Below are 15,811 nucleotides of genomic sequence, written 5' to 3'. Positions count from 1 at the left end.
GTCCCCAGTAAAGCTTTAGGAATACCTCCTAAAAATAGGCTGCATCCTCATCCCCTTTTCTGCAGCAAAACAATCTATAAATATCGCAAAGAAGATGTTTACCCTGTTATAAACAAATTCCTACCCCCGTTCAAAAGAGCCATAGAGAAGAGGGTCCAGCAGCCGGCGCACAAGGGGTAACTTGTTTGCTTTGGCGAGAAGGCGGCTGAGGCAAATCTAACGGCACTTACGGCTACTCAAGCGCAGTTATTAACGCGACAGAGCCAACACAGCTGGGGGTGATGGCTAAAGGGTCAGTGGGAGGGGCAGACTGAACCCAGGAGAATCTTCTTGCCAAGGCAGTGAGACAGCACGGCCACTGGTCATCTCTGGGGAGCTTTCAGCCCTGGAGGTGTTCAGAGATGGCTGTGGCTGATGTAACCTGGTGTCCATGGGTCCCGCTCCGATGGGGCCTTTGGGCTGGAGACCTCCAGAGGTCGCTTCCAGCCAACAATTCCATAGCTCCGTAACCTCCACGTTAAACACTTGGCATTAAAGGGTGAAACTGCAGCAGCTCCTTCCCCTGTACTTCTGTACTGTCCCCGGAGCAGGGCACAGCTCCCAGGCCGCGCCACCGCCCCGTCCCAGCGGGAACGCGCGGCCGTCCCTGCCCGGGGCTGCGGGCACACGGGGCTCCCCCGGTGCCGGGGCTGACAGCAGCAGTCCTAAGCCCTCCCTCGTTCCCTGCGCGTCCCCCATCGCTGTTTGCCGTCCGCCTCTCCCCGCTCGGGCGAGCGGATGCGGCACTGACACCGATGCGGCGGAAGGATGCGCGCCGGGGCCGCGTTTTCGGCAAAGGGCGGCAGGTGCCGGGGCTCGGCCGTGCTCCGGGGCCGCAGGCCTACAGCAGACACCCCTCGGGTCTCCGCCGGACACCCCCTGCGCTGCGCGGGGCCGGGCAGGGGCGCGGCCCGGCGGGGAGGGCGGGGGGCGGTGGCGCGCAGCGCCCGCCCCTCACGGCCGCGTCCCGCCCCCGCGGAGACGGGAGCTGAGCCCGCGGCAGACGCAGCCGTGCCGCGCCATGGCCGGCCGCCGCCTCCTGGGGCTGCTGCTGGCCTTCGCCGCGCTCCTGGGCGCAGGTAGGGCCGGGCCGGGCCAGGCCGGGCGCGGCGGGAGGGGGCGGCCCGGGGGAGAGGGCCCGGGGGCGCGGTGAGCTGTGCGCATGATCGCGGCACCGGGCTCGGCCCTGGAACGGCGGGACCCCCGCCCCGGCCGGGGTCACCCCGCGGGATGCTGCCCCTGAGGGATGCTGCCCGCCAGGGATGCAGGCGGTGCGGCCCCCTCGCCGTGGAGGCTTCTCGGGCTGGACGTTCCCCCAGTAGCACGGAGCCTGCCCCGGGGGGGCTCACGGGGCCGGAGGGATGCGCCCCGAGGAGAGGCCCCAGCTGGGAGGGCATCGCCTCGGGGAGGGGGCTGCACCCGTCGGGCCCCACCCTGCGCAGAGCACCCCGAGTCCGCAGCGATGGCGGGGTGCCAGCCGGTGCATCAGGGCCGGGCCGCAGGCCGTCCTTGTCCCCCTCCTTCTCCCGGCCCCCACCCCTGGCCCAGCTCCGGCCCCTGACCCTGCTCCCCCGCTGGCCACGGGCCAGGCCCGCACGCAGCGCTGCCCTCAGGTGGGGCGGCTCCAGCCTGCCTTAGGTGACAGTGACAGTGACAGTGCTGCTGACGGACGCATCGCGGCTGCCTTCGGGTGACAGTGTGACAGCGATGCTTAAGAAGCGCGATGCTGCAGGTATAATGCTCTGGAGCAGCCTGGGGCTCCGTTAATCCTAAACAGAGGTAGCCATGGAGTCACCGCCAAAAGAGTTGGGGTTTGTCTGTCTGCTCGCTGAGCTGTTGGATTAGAGGATTCTGTGTGTGACCCAAATTTGTTGGGCTGCTGGTTGTATTCTCACTCTTTTTTTGTCCCACTGTTATTTCTGCAGATCAGAACAGTCTAACCCAGAAATCGTTCCCAGCTAAGCAGCAACTAGGAAGGAAAAAAATAAAATACTGTTTTAAGGAGAGTCGGAAGGAAGAAATTAAAATCAATACAAAGTTTACCACAACTCTTTGTCTCCTTAAAAAACCCCAACAGTACTTTAAAAAAGCTGTGTTTGAATTCAAAAGAAACGTCCTTCTAAAGATTATACAGAGGAAATATACAAGAATTATGTAAAAAAGCCTCAGAAAAGTTTTTCTAGACAAAATCTGCTATTAACCAGGAGGCACCTGGCAAGAACAGACTGGTTAGAAGATAACAGCATCAAAGCAGATAGCAAACTGAAACCCAGGGGGCTTTTGCTGTTGGAATAGATTAGGTTTTCCATGAGTCAGCCTGGAATTAGTTTGTTTGCATTTGGCACCTACCTGTTTGTGCACCTGGAATGGTAACAGTGTGGTACAGAGTTGGTTATGCTGACCAGGTTAGTGGCTGCATTTTTAATTGATGGATATCAATTTGACAGCCTGAGCTGAGACGGTGCATAAAATCTTGATTTTGGGTTTAAAAAAAAAAAAATCCGGTTAGTCAGTACTAAAGCTATTTGCATTTTGTGTTTTTCGCAATGTGGGTAAACAGAAATGTTGTTTTGGAGCTCTTGGGCTGCAGAGTCCAGCTCTTAAATATCCTTGACTGTGTTTGTATCAAAATGAATTTCACTGAAACATTCATAAATCATTCCTGCCAGCGTGAGGCTTCACAGGTAATTGAACAACATTAAGTTTGTCTCCTCTCCGAAGTGTTTGAATTGCCTCTCCGTGGCAATCACTGTGCCAGGGGGAGTTCTCTGCTCTTGGCTCCCGTCCCGTGCAGAGCCTTGCCGGCGCGGGGCACGCCGAGCCGGTGCCGCTGTGCAGCACAGCCTCTCCACCCGGCCTCTGCTCCCTCCCCCGGGCATCCCGGCAGCGGCTCTCCCAGCACGTGGCTGGGAGCCTGCTCCTCCATCCCTCCCTCCCTCTCTCCCAGATGTGTTGGAATGGCTTTGCAGCAGCCTGAGAGAGCCTTGGGAGCCCTTCCCCAAGGGCACAGCCTCCCTGCCATCATCCTGTACCCACGGGAAGGTAACAGGTGCTGGCAAGGCAGTGGTTTCCCAGGCAGGGCATTCTCTGCCATTTCTTCAGAACAGCAGCAATAAAAATCACACTTCCCCATTGCCTCTGTTCCCCAGCGGTTGTTGGGTTTTTTTTTGGCTTATTGTTCTGAAATAGCTGCTCCAGTAGTGCTGAAGGCAGGCTGTGGGCAGCCCAGTCTCTTGGAAGCTCAGAGATTTACAAACTACCCAGAACTAAGAATAACAAACAACAAAATCAGTGCCTAGCATGATTCCTGCAACTGTGGTCCACCTGCACTACTGACACAAGACTGATGTGTGTGTTGTCTGTGACTGTCCAGTAAAGCAGGAGCAAACTTCACTTTTTAGTCGGAAAAAAATGGGTTTGGGTTTCTCTTTGATCACGTTCTAGTGCATTCCCCTTCATTGATGGCTGTGTGCTTCAGTGCCCTGTCTGGGCTGTCAGACACAGCTGTGCCACATCTGTCGGTGCCTCCAAGCTGCCTCTGCCCACAGCCTGTCTGCCTGTGGCTGCAGTGCTGGAAACAGGCGCTGCTTGTAGGGCCCCAACCCACTGGCCAGTGCTGCTAAACTCTGCCCCATTCCCAGGGTGCTGGGGGGCAGGAGCATTAAAGTATTTTGAGACGGTGGAGAAAACCAAACACCCTGCAAAGCCTGTTGGCTATAGCCAGAGGCAGGCATTCCCTACATGGTGCTTTAAATTCACAGACTTTTCCAGAATGTAGTTATGTTTCATGTTTATGAGTCATTCAGGGTTAACCACATGCTTCTGGAAAATGGTAAGAGTCGAGCAAGAAACTTACCAGAATTGTTTTCCCCTCTCCTGTCCTCAGTCTCATAAGCCAGTACAGAAGTGCATTGATGTGTTTTCTTTGAAAGCTGGCAACTGAGGGCTTGTGGAGGGAGCACAAGGTTTCCTCTCACAGGCCAGGCAGAAGAGGCAGCTGCAGGTTTTGCGCTTTGCCTTTTGTAAGGAAAGGTTGAAGAAAACCTTCGCTCTCCAAGCCGCAGTAGGGGCAGTTGGGCGTGTCCTCCGAAGTTGCCACCTCAGCATGACAAGCTGTGTTGTCTCCCGTGTCCTCATAGGCAGCATCTCACAAATCACCTCTCCTCCCGAGTGTGGCTGCCAGCAGCCAGCAGCAGTCACAGTGATTGCTGGAGTGTGAGGGCAGTGTCAGACAGTGCACTTAGCTCCCTGTGGCACACATGGCCGCAGTCCCTGGGGCGGCTCCCCTGCACCCGCTCCACACCTCAGTGCCCAGCGGAGGGCACGGGCAAAGCAGAAAGGAGCCATCTCTTCTCCAGATGTTTTTTTCAGCTGTCTGGACTCTGTTCTGCAGTGGGCAGCTGTGGATGCAGCTGGCAGAAAAGGGGTGCCAGTGCCAGGTGACCCTGTGTCTCTGTGCCCCATCACTTGCTAGGATCACTCACCATGGATATTCCAGAATTGCAGGGAGGAATTATTTGAAGTAGAACAGAAGAGCTGGCTTTGGCATTGTTGTAGAAACTAAAGGAGATAGCAGCATTGTATAAAACTGCTAAAATATTTCTTATAATACATTATTGTGTTATTAAAGTTATAATTACCAGGTATCAGTGGCGAGTCAAAGTAATACATTTAAAGAATAATTTTTACTTAGATAATGTCTTAAGTGTGTATGACAAAGCAGGAGAAGCCAAATTGGTTTTCTTACAAATTATCTCTCATCTTTGAACACATATGCATTAATTAAATGTGCCATGCTCAGATATTTATGTACACAACTGTGGAAATAATTAATTTCCATGGTTCTACTTGTATTTAGATTTTTTTTCTTCTACCAGCCTGATAAACATGCTTGGAAACTGCTGTTTAACTCTTGAGGTTTTTTTTCCCCCTCTACAAAAATGTGATTTTTTTCTTACATCTGTTGCAAGCGTTTCAGCCCTTAAAGCACATAAAACAGAAGTGTCTATTGATCTCCTGAGTTGACTAAAATAAACCTTTAAAACTACTCGATTTAAACCCAATTTTTTTTTCTTCTTGGAGGAATATTTCCTGGAGGTTTAAGGCATTAACTTTACAATTAACTAAAGGAAAAACTGGGGTTTTATTAGACATTGCTTCTGAAGCCACTCTAACAACAAAACATATGCTTAATAAACTACAGAACACTGATGGCAAAGAGAAAAGCTTTGCAATAATTCCTTTGTAAGCGGATTGATACAATTCACAATCAGGAGAAGTGCTCAAATAGAGGAAAGCAGGAGAAGACGAACGTGGCACATCAAAATGTAGAACATGAAAGGACTTTGAAAGGGAAACTTCAAAGTTAGGGATCCAGATGCTGGAATCACTAGCTGTGATTTAGGACGTGAGCACAGGAACGTGACTGCTGAGGGAACAATGTTTTTGAGAAGGAAACAGAGTCCTGATACAAGGCATGGCACAGAGAGAGGTGAGTGCTGCCTCTGCACTCACAGGAATTTCAGTGGAGCTGCTCAGGGTCAGTTTTGGGTTTGATCTTCTGAGAGCTCAGCCTGCTGCAGTGATGGGGGTGAAGTTAATGCTAATACATATTTATGAAACTGCCTTGCAGTCACTCCAAAATCCTTTTCCTTTGCTTTTCAGTCTTGTCTAGGAAAACCAGAAACTTATTGTGGGAGGAGAACTGGGGCCACAGGCAGAAAGCTGATGTGTGAGCTCTGTTCCCCAGCCACATGAGCAGCACCTCCAGGGAAGGAGATGGCCAGGTTGCTGTAGGGTCTGGTGCAGTCACCACATATACATGTGGAAAAGCCAAAGCAAGTGAAACCAGAGGCATTGGCAAGATTTTGGAGATGGTGGCTCAGACAGGGAGGAGGGACACTGAGAACAGCATCATTCTGCTGTTGGAAGGCTCTGTAGGTTGGTACAGGGTTGTCTCCAGCAAACAAGGTGCTGGGGAAAGAGAGCTGCACAGAATTTTCCTTGCCCTTTGAAATGCTCTCTTTGTGCACAGAGAAATCTGGCTAAAAAGAACTTGTCAAAGTTGGAATAATCTTACTGAAATCCTGCTTCAGAAGGACGTGCTCCAGGTTGTGTGTTCAGGGGTAACTGCAGCTCTGGCTCTGGGAGAGTAGAAGGCAAAAGCTAAACAAGCAGAAGAGATTTCCAGCCCCAGATGTGGATGGCAAAAGAGGTGCTTGTGCTGCAGAACAGATGTTAGATAGCTGATGAGATTTTGAACAGCACATTAGTCTGTGTCCCTAAAGCTTTGTCTGCTGGCAAAAGTGTCCTTGTAGGGGTAGGAGCTTGGGGAATGTCTCTATCTTAAATGTCTTATCTCTATATGATCTTTCTGTAGGTTGAACTTGAGCAGCTTGGTAGAACATGGCTGTGGTGACCAGCCACCTCCATTCAGGTGTTCCTGCTACTGCAGGACTTGGGTCATCTATCCAGACAGCAAAATCTGAGTGAAAATAATGCCAGGCTAATGTAGACTCAGAGTAAAAACCTCCCAGGTCCCCTCCTGCCATCTGGTACACAGCCTTCCTCGTGGAGCTTTGCTGAGTTTCCACCACAGAGCCTGGAGAGGGAGATTTCCCAGAACTGGTGCAATTTCACCCCAGCACATTTTCTCACCCTGGAAGTTCTTTTGGCCAGAGAATCACAGAATCAATTAGGTCAGAAAAGTCCTGTGAGGTCCTTGAGTCCAACCTGTGACCAAAGACCACCGTGTCAACCACACAATGGCACTGAGTGCCACGGCCAGTCTCTTAAACATCTCCAGGGACAGTGCCTCCACCATCTCCTTGGACACTCCATTCCAGTGTTTCATCACCCTTTCAGTGAAGAAATTCCTCCTAAAGTGCAACCTAAAATCACCATGCCACCTTACACCAATGCAGTGCTAGGCAGAAGAGGTTGCACCCCCCAAAATCAAACCATCCCATCCCATCCAGTGTTCTGTTTCCATCTGCTGCCAGGCTGCTCTGAGCCCCTGCTTTGTGCTTTGTGACCCAGCCACAGGCTGGCTTCAGCCCCAGGTGCTCCCACTGGGTGTTCAGCCTGGCCCCACTCACCAGACCCCAGCTGCTGCTGCTGGTGCCAGCCTATCCCTTGCCCTGTGCAGAGACACTGAGCCCATGTCATGCAGTTCTGTGTAATTATTTGAGGAAACTGGAATGTGTTGTTTTCAACCAGCACTCCCCCCCACCCCAGGACAGCACTGAGCCTTGACCTCATTATGCTTTAAAAACACCCACAGATCCTAAACATGTCTTTCACCTCATGCAGAAAGTAGAGCATTTTTAAGTGAGGTTAAACATATATTTGAAAACACAGTGTATTCCTTCTTTTTTGTAATGATGGTCTTAACTGAGTGAATTATTTATACTTTCTCAGAGAAAATCTCAGAACCACAACAGCTTGCAGACAGTTGGGTTTGCAAGTGTTGGTGCTATTTCCTCTCCAAGTAGGGTCAGAGAGAGCAAGAGACCTGTTGCTGGACTTCTCTTTAAACTCACTGAGCATGGTTTTATGTTTAAATTATTTCATGCCATATTAATAGCACAGAGTGCTCTGTTTATACAGCACCTGGTCCCCAGGTGATGGGGATGCAGCAGAAGCTGGATACACACCCCAAACTCCCCTTTTCAGACTTCTCCAGACCCCTCTGTGAAAGCAAGGAGCCAAACTCACCTTACTGAAGACAAGCTGTTGGGAAAGGCTGGGGGATGTGGCACAGCTTCCCTCGCTGTGGGTGAGCCAGGAGGGGTGGTCTCACAGCTGCCGGCTGCGCGGTTAAAAACCACCACCAGCTCCTGCACCACCTGCTCAGAATTATCTCCAGCAGGTCTCTGTTCTTGCTTCCTTCTTGGAGGGTGCAGCCCCCCAGCCTGCTGTCTCCCCGTGCTGTTTCTTCCCATGGCAGCCCCACCTGGATAAGGGATGCTCCCGGAGCACAGCGGGGGTGTGGGTGGGGCAGGAGGGTGCAGACAGCGACAGCACAGGCTGGGCTCTCAGCCCTCCCCACCTGACCCGAGCATTCCCCGCTTGCACGGGAGGGGCTGTGGGGAGGCGGGGACAGCAGTGGCCAGGCGGGAGCCCCGCGGTGACGGGGCAGACAGATGCTCTCAGCCACGGGAGCAAACTGAGCCCCCCATGCTCTCCCAGAGCCCTGCTCCATCTGTCAGCATTACCCGAGTCTTCTTCCCACTGCTGCTCTGCTTCTGATTTTAAATAGCACTGTATGACAGGAGCATCACATCCCAGGTGATGAGCCAGCATTTTTACTGTGTAATTCCCTATTTACCTACTTTTAACTACAGCACCTCCTCTTGATCTTTGTCTGATGAGTGCAATCTTTTTCCACTGGGAATCAGGTGATAAGCATTTAATCTCCTGCTTCAGTTTCTTTGGGTTCCTGCATCACTGACTTTGTCATCAGTTGTTCCTGCACTGAGTTATGAGCAAAATGCTTTTGTGCCACAATTTGTTGTCTGGTTGATGAGCAGGCATCTTTGGCAATACACAAATTCATAGCCATTACTTAATGTGTAAGTAGAAATCATATGGCTAATGTGAATGTACATTGTGATCTTTCTGGGTGGACAGCAGGCAGGAAAACATGGAAGCAGCTGTTGTGGTGTAACCCCAGCTGGCAGCTCAGCCCCACAGAGCCATTTGTCAGGATGGGGGAGAGAACTGGGAGGGTAAAAGTGAGAAAACTGAGTGGGTTGGGATAAAAGCAGTTTAACAGGTAAGGCAAAGCAAGGGACTCATTGCCCACGTGCCATGGCAGGCAGGGGCTCAGCCATCCCCAGGACAGCAGGGCTCCATCACCTCTAACAGTGGCTTGGGAAGGCAAACACCATCACTCCAAACGTCCCCCCTTCCTCCTCCTCCCCAGATTGCCACGCTGAGCTGGTGCCATATTATGGGATATCCCCGGGGTCAGCTGGGGTCAGCTGTCCTGGCTGTGTCCCCTCCCAGCTCCTTGTGGAGCCTCTTGCTGGTGGGGTGGGTGAGGAGCAGGAAAGGCCTTGGCTCTGTGTTAGTGCTGCTCATGATAAGGAAAACAGCCCTGAATTATCAGCACTGCTCTCAGCACAAATCCAAACCACAGCCCCATCCCAGCTTCTGTAAAGAAAGTTGACTCTACCCCCACCCAAACCACCACATCCCCCAATTTTTAACCCTGTACCCACAGTTATAGGAGAAAAGGAACTTACTGTACTTTTGGACCTTCACTAGGAGTCCCAAACCAAGGGAGCTAGGGTCCATGTCTCCCACTCTCTGCCTGGAGAGGCGGGGTGAGGGTTGAGGGTGGGACACTTGGGCACAGGGAGTGCCAAGGTTGCCCCTGGAGTGGCTTCTGCTCAGATCCTGCTCCTGCCCCAGCTGCCTGCCCCTGCCAGGGCTGGCTCTCAGCAGTGCTGCCCCAGACCGTGTCTGTCTGGGGACACCAGGCTGGTGCCTGCTGGGCAGTGATTGTGGCACCCCTGCATGTCCCCTCCCCTTGTTGCCAGGGCAGTAATCCAGTTCTCCAGCAGAGACCTGCACACAGCATCTCTGGGGACAAACCCGAGCTCAGGGTGGTGACATCTCTTGTTTTTTTATCACTGAAATGTCATCTTTAACCATTCTCCATCCTGTGCAGTTGGTTTAGTGCTAATTTCCCCTTGGCCTCTTGCAAAGTGGTTGGGGTGTGGAAATAAAATAATGTTGCTGTCTACATTCTTTCCCCTTAGGTATATACCTTGTTCTTCCTTTAAAAATCCCCAAACAAACAGCAAGAAAGTGGAAAAGAAAACCAGCTCCCTTTCTTACACACCTTTAAGTTATTGAGGGTTACACCTGGGGCATTTTCCCAGAGAGGGTCAGAGATTTGCAGAGCTCCTGTGAGGTCTGGGACAGACTGAACTCTTCCTGCCCTCCCTAGTCCTTGGCTGCAGTGTCCTGGCACTTACTCCAGGCACAGAATGTTGGGCATCACCCCATCCTCAGCACAGCTGCAGAGCTGGGCTCAAGCATTCCCCAGGAGGGGAGGAACCTTAAATATATCTGCTCTAAACCTTTCAGCCTTTTGCTCCGGGTGCAATTGATTTGGGGCTCATTGAAAGCAGGTTTTGGCAGTGCTGTGGCAGAGCCCTCTGACACAAACCTCAAACAGCAGCTATCATAATAAAGTTGCTTAGAAAACATCACCTGCTCCATGCACTGAGATGGCAGAGAGCCTTGGAAACCTGGAAAGCTTTGAGTGCTCATACTGAAGAAAACTGTTCATTATCTTGTGTTGCCAGAGCAGGACTACCTGGTCTGGCACCATCCTGTGATGGAAGAGCTGCTGAAACATTTGTTTCACATGAGGCCAGAGAGAGGACAGTGCTGTGGAGCCAGGGATGGGGCAGACCTGGCCATCAGCTGCCAGCCCAAGGCATTCCATGGGAAACCCCCATGCAAAGCCTTTCCTGGCTTTGGTCCTGCTGACCTTGATGGGGCTTTGCTTTCCTTTAGAGCTGTTCAGGGTTGCTGCTGGCACTGGGAGGTGTTTGTCTGTCTGTGGCAGGGACCCTCAGCTTTCAAGGGCTCCTTGCAGCCTCTGTGCTGGCAAATAGGGCAAGGCTCTGTGCCAGCCAGTGACCAGATGCAGCTGTTGGCAAAGACAAGTCAAGGGCGCTTCCCTCTGGGGTTTTAAATCTTGCTGTGGAGGAGTGGAAAGGCTGTGCAAGAGGGCAGCAGATGAAAAACTCCTCCCTGCTGTGTTTTTTATCTGGTCTCTGCAGAGGGACCTGCTGGCAGCTCCTGGTATGGCAGCACAGCCTGAGCCCCCAGCTGCTCCCCCGGGGCTGTGGGACATGGCAGGGTGTGCAGGCTGGTGCTGCTTCTTCAGGTGCTTTGCAGGCAAGCTGCAGGTCTGTCCTTCCACAGCAGGTGGGGAGAAGATGCCTTCAGACCTTCTTGCAGCCCTCAGCATGGTGCAGACTGGATGGGCACTGCATCCCTTGGGCATCCAGAGTGTGGCCAGGCAGGTCCCAGCAGGGCTCCCCTGGCCACCAAAGATCCCTTCTGGCCCTGCCCCACACCGTGGTGCCAGTGATGTCTGCTGGCAAGGCTGCTGCAGGCTGGTTTTGCTCAGTAGCTCACTCCTGCTGGGTATAGAGCTTATTGGGTACCACTGCCAGATCATTTATATCATTCCTAGCAAGCCTTGAAATCAAGTTGCAGCAGACACCTGCTTCTCACGCAGCTGCCCCACAGAACCACGGTGTTATTCTGTAGCTTAGAGCCCAGCTGAGGTGTGTTGTCCTGAGCTGCAGACTTCAGAGCTTCCATGGGGGCTGTGCTGCCTCTCCTGGCCTGTCCTGGGGCACTGGCTGGAGGAAAGGCAGAGCTGGGGTTGTGGTGGGGCTGAGCTTCCCAGCAGGGGCCTGGGGGCAGTGTGGGCACTGCATGGGTCAGGACAGCAGAGCCCTGGCTGTAGAGGAGGATTTTAGGCATTTCCTTTAATAGGTTTCAAACACAACCACCATCAGTCCCTCCACAAAGAGAAAGTCTTCATTATGCAAATGCTCATCTTAAAGCTTTATTCATGCGCTTCCTGGCAGGCTTTCCTTTAATCTCAAGAGTGAGATTGCTTGGAATTACCATACACCCTTGTTAATTGCATTAAAAAAAAAATTCAGCAGAGGTTGTTTTTGCCATAATCAAGAGTGATTTTTGATTAGTACTTCTGAAAATCAAAATGTTTCACTGAGAATAGAGAGCAAGGACAGCAGCATTCCCTCATCCCCTGCAAGGAGCAGGGGTCATCCCAGCTGGGGGAATGTGTCCCACTGCTCTTGACTGGTCGTGTCCTGGGCAGGATTGCTGTGTCCCCAGCATCAGCTGTTGGTCCCACTGCTGGGGAGAATGCAAGGGGTTGTTTCTCTCACACTTTGCTTCCCAGCACAGCCCCTCCACCCCTTGCCCTGGTGGGCTGCTGACAGCTTGTTTGTGCAGGGCAGCCAGTCTTCCCTGGCAGCAGCTGAGGAGATAAATTGGAAGTTCGAAGTCTGCTTTTTGAGGCAGAGCTACCTTGAGGAGGAGGTCTGTGCTGAGGAGGCAGCCTGGCCTCTCTGCAGGGAGCAGTGCAGCTGCACAGAAGCTGCTCTTAGGCACCTGCTTCAGCAGCAGTGCTACCAGAGACTGGCTGTGACACCCCAGCCCTGAGGAGCACTGCTCTCCCTACACACATGGAGCTGTGCTTTGGCCTTAGCAGTCAGCAAGAATTTGGGATTCACAAGTAAATTTCCCTCCCGTTTGGCAGTGGCTGGGACCAGTGCCCAGACAGCAGTGGGGGAGTCATTAGTGATTCCAAAGCTGTGCTCTGTCCTGACTGGGATCTGCTCTGGCTGGTGGTGGTGTGGTGTCACCTGCCCCAGCAGAGGTCCCTGGGCACACTCAGTGCTGCAGCAGGGCAGACCCATGCCCGTGGGGGAGCAGCCATTTACTCCCCACAGACTTTTGGGCTGTGTCTCTGCTGAGATGGCAGAAACCCCACTGTGAGGATGCAGCCCAGAGGTCCAGCAACACAGCTCTGCTCCCAAACCCCTCCTTCCCCAGTGCCCTGCCCAGAGGTCCCAGCACAGCTGTGGGTGCCCAGCCTCAGGCCCACCCACCCACCTGTGTGTGCCATCATCATAACTTGGAGCAAAAAGATGAGGTTGGTCACTGGGGACACCCTTTTGGCTCCCACAGTACTTGCTCTGCTGCTTTCCTCCTGCTCCCCCGCCCTCTGTGGTGCTCCTGAGGTGGCTGCAGTGCCCACCCAGCCTGCACCATGGAAGTCAGGCAGTTGGAATTACTTTCTGCTGCCCTTGTCCCTGCTTTGCATTCTCCCGTAATCTCCCGGGCTGTCAATCTCGTGCTGTTGCAGCTCTCTATTCCCAGGGAAGCTAAACACACATATACTGCACAAAGAGATCTGTGGGCTGCTGCTAAAAATGGAATACACCTTGCTCTGAGTGCTGCAGACGGCCTGGCAATATCCTGGGTGTGAATTATGATACTGTAATTCAAGCTTTGTCAAACAGAGGGGCTTAATTAGAATATATATATAATTGTAAAAACTAAAAAGCTGACGAGTACAATTGTGTGTTTGAGCTGCCTGCTACAGAAAATAATGAGGAGAGAATACATTAAGGCACAAAAACCTTCTGCCTTCAAAGAGCAGCTAGCTCTGATTAAAAATACCCCCTGGCAAGGCGAGGGGACTCAGCAAGAGGTGGGAGAGTCTGCAGTGCTGGCTCGGCCATAATTCTCAACCCTGTTACACAGCTTCTGCTGGACACAGCTGCAGCCTTGGGGTCCCCCCACCTCCCCATTCTGGCTTTGGGGCATTCATATTGGGTGCCCTGTGATGTCCCAGCTTGGTCTCTGTGGATTGCCAGATTAAACAAAAATATGGAAAACATACCTCATTTGCCTATCCCCCCCTCACCATAGAGCTGCAGTCCCTTGGGTGCTCCACTGCCCTTGGCTGTGGGCACACAGGGCTGGAATTGCCCCCAGTTGCCCCAGGGGATGTGTGTTTTCTCCCAGCAGCCAAAGAGCAGAGTTCTTCCAAAGACCCAGTGCAAGGGTAGGGAAAAAATTACCCAAACTAGCCTAGTCACCAGCCCTGACAAGGATCCCTTACTGCTCCAGCACTGAGCAACCAGCAAAGGGGGGTTTTGTGTATCACTGCTGTTGTGGCCCTGTAACAGGTTGTAGGTGGGGATGTCCTGTGGGGAAGGTGACATGTCAGAGCATACACAACCCTGACTCTGCTTCATGGGCATCACAGACAAAACTCTGCTGCAGCTCAGCAGCTTGTGAGTGCTGATGTGTAGGAATGGACCCCAAGCTCTCCTGAAAAGTATAAACCCTTACTGTAAAGATGCTCTGTGCTGTGCCTGAGTTCCCATCAGTGGGCCTTGGAAGCTCCACTCCTGCAGTGACTGTGGGGCAGTGTCAGGGCCCCAGGAGCAAAGGGATTGCACAGGACAGTGCAGGGAGTGGCAGTGCTGCCTCCAAAAAACTGCATGTGCACTGTAAACACACCTACCAAGAGCTAGGGGGGTTTCCAGTATCTGGCCATGAAGTACCAGGTTTGTTACCACTTAATAACAGAGTAAAAGAATGAGGAGAGCATTCCAGTCTTATCTGTTGGAGTGAGCAGGGGAGTTTGTGTGCCTGTGACAGCAGCACTCGGTTATTGATCTATAAAAGGTCTAATACATCTCTGTAACACCCTTTGCATGAAATACAGGTGTTAGCTTCAATTAACTGGCAATCTGTTCTTAATCCTTGCTAACACCTGGGGGATCTGGAAAAGGATGTTGGTTTGCCAGGGCAGCGTTGGGGAAGCCCTGGGCACCGGGCTGTGCCAAGCACTGCTGCTCTGTGGGAGGGTTTTACTGGGCACTTCAGTGCATCCACAGTTTTCCCAACCCTCACTTGGGCAGCACTGCCACCTCTCCCACCAGGGCAGGGAAAACCCCCAGGATGCAGCTCCAGCCCAGGACTCTCCAGCAGTTGCTGTTTAGCTCAGCCCCATGAGGATGGAGGGCCCTGAGCAGCTCTCCCCCCCCTTGGCGCCAGCTGGCTCTTTGGAGGGGGATTTTGGAAGGGGCACTCTCCTCTCATCCTGGGGAGGGTTGCCAAGGGAGCTGTCACCAAACCCAGGGGGGCTGTAAGTGCAGGTCCTGTGAGCCCCCAAAGCCAGGCAGAGGGAGCCCATTTTTTGGGATGCTGTGTCCCCTGCTGGGCCCCTGTCCCCACTGGGGGGACATCTCTGTGCAGCCCACAATCCCCAGAGCCCTCCATTAGAGCGTGTGAGCTGCACACATCCCACAGCTGTCCGCTCCTGCACTCGGTATTTGGGCTCCTGCACTAAGGCAAAGCATGGGCAGGACACACTGACACAGGGCTCAGTATGCAGCAAGTCAGTGCCTTGATACTGATTTAATCATGGAGAGCAGAGGGAGAGGGAAGGGAGGCTCCTGGCATTCTGCTGTGAGTTGGTGCTGCCACCACGTCCCTCCTGCCAGCTCACATGGTGACAGAACATTTTCCTCCTTCGGGCTGGTAACGCTTCTCATCCCACCAGAGAGGCAATGTGGGTTTCCCCTTCTGCCTATTTTTAAGCATGCTTTTATATAGAAAGAAACAAATGGTGGAGTCCTGTTAGTTCCTGGAAATCCAGTAAAGACTGGGGAAAGAGCTATTCTGGGGAAGGAAGACTGCACAGAATTGTCAGACTGACGAGGCTGGGGCAGTTGGCCAGCACAGTTATGAGTGTGCCGAGTCTCAGCACGGATGTTGGTGGTTTGGCAGCCCCCAGTGCAAGCCCTGGAGCTGGGCAGGTGTTTTCCAGCACTGTGGATGGTCTTGCACGTTTTTGACCTTGCTCCTTCACACTGACAGACCACTCGTTAACTCTGCAGCTTCAGGCCCAAGGAGGGAAAGATTTTGGGAAGGGAGGAGAGAGGCATGGAGGGAGGCTGAGGGTGGCAGACAGAGAGAGCCCTGCTGTGCTGAGCAGGAGGCTCTTCCATGTGCCTCTCCCTGTGGATTTCACGGGGATGTTCCCTGCCTCGCCTGCTGCTGGCCATTCCTCCAGGCTCACAGGGAGGTGCTGGCATCATTCAGCTCGATGAGAAACAAGGTGTGGGCTGGGACACTCACTCTGCACACGCCCCCTCCAGCAGCACCTAACTCCTGCCTTTGCTGG

General features: G+C 52.9%; 1 protein-coding gene across 1 annotated transcript in view; it reads left to right on the top strand.

Moving 5' to 3' along the window:
• The first annotated feature begins 1,027 nt into the window (after window positions 1-1,027).
• Window positions 1,028-15,811, top strand: part of CD99L2 (CD99 molecule like 2) — a 30,887-nt gene continuing 16,103 nt past the window's right edge. The window contains exon 1 of the mRNA XM_036402313.2: window positions 1,028-1,118. Within this exon, the coding sequence (XP_036258206.1) occupies window positions 1,061-1,118 (58 nt within the window). The 5' untranslated portion in view covers window positions 1,028-1,060. The remainder of the gene's footprint in view (window positions 1,119-15,811) is intronic.

This window comes from Molothrus ater, chromosome 14 (assembly GCF_012460135.2).
Source record: "Molothrus ater isolate BHLD 08-10-18 breed brown headed cowbird chromosome 14, BPBGC_Mater_1.1, whole genome shotgun sequence".
NCBI lineage: Eukaryota > Metazoa > Chordata > Aves > Passeriformes > Icteridae > Molothrus > Molothrus ater.
The sequence above is the reverse complement of the archived record's forward strand: the minus strand, read 5'-3'. Positions and strand labels throughout refer to the sequence as shown.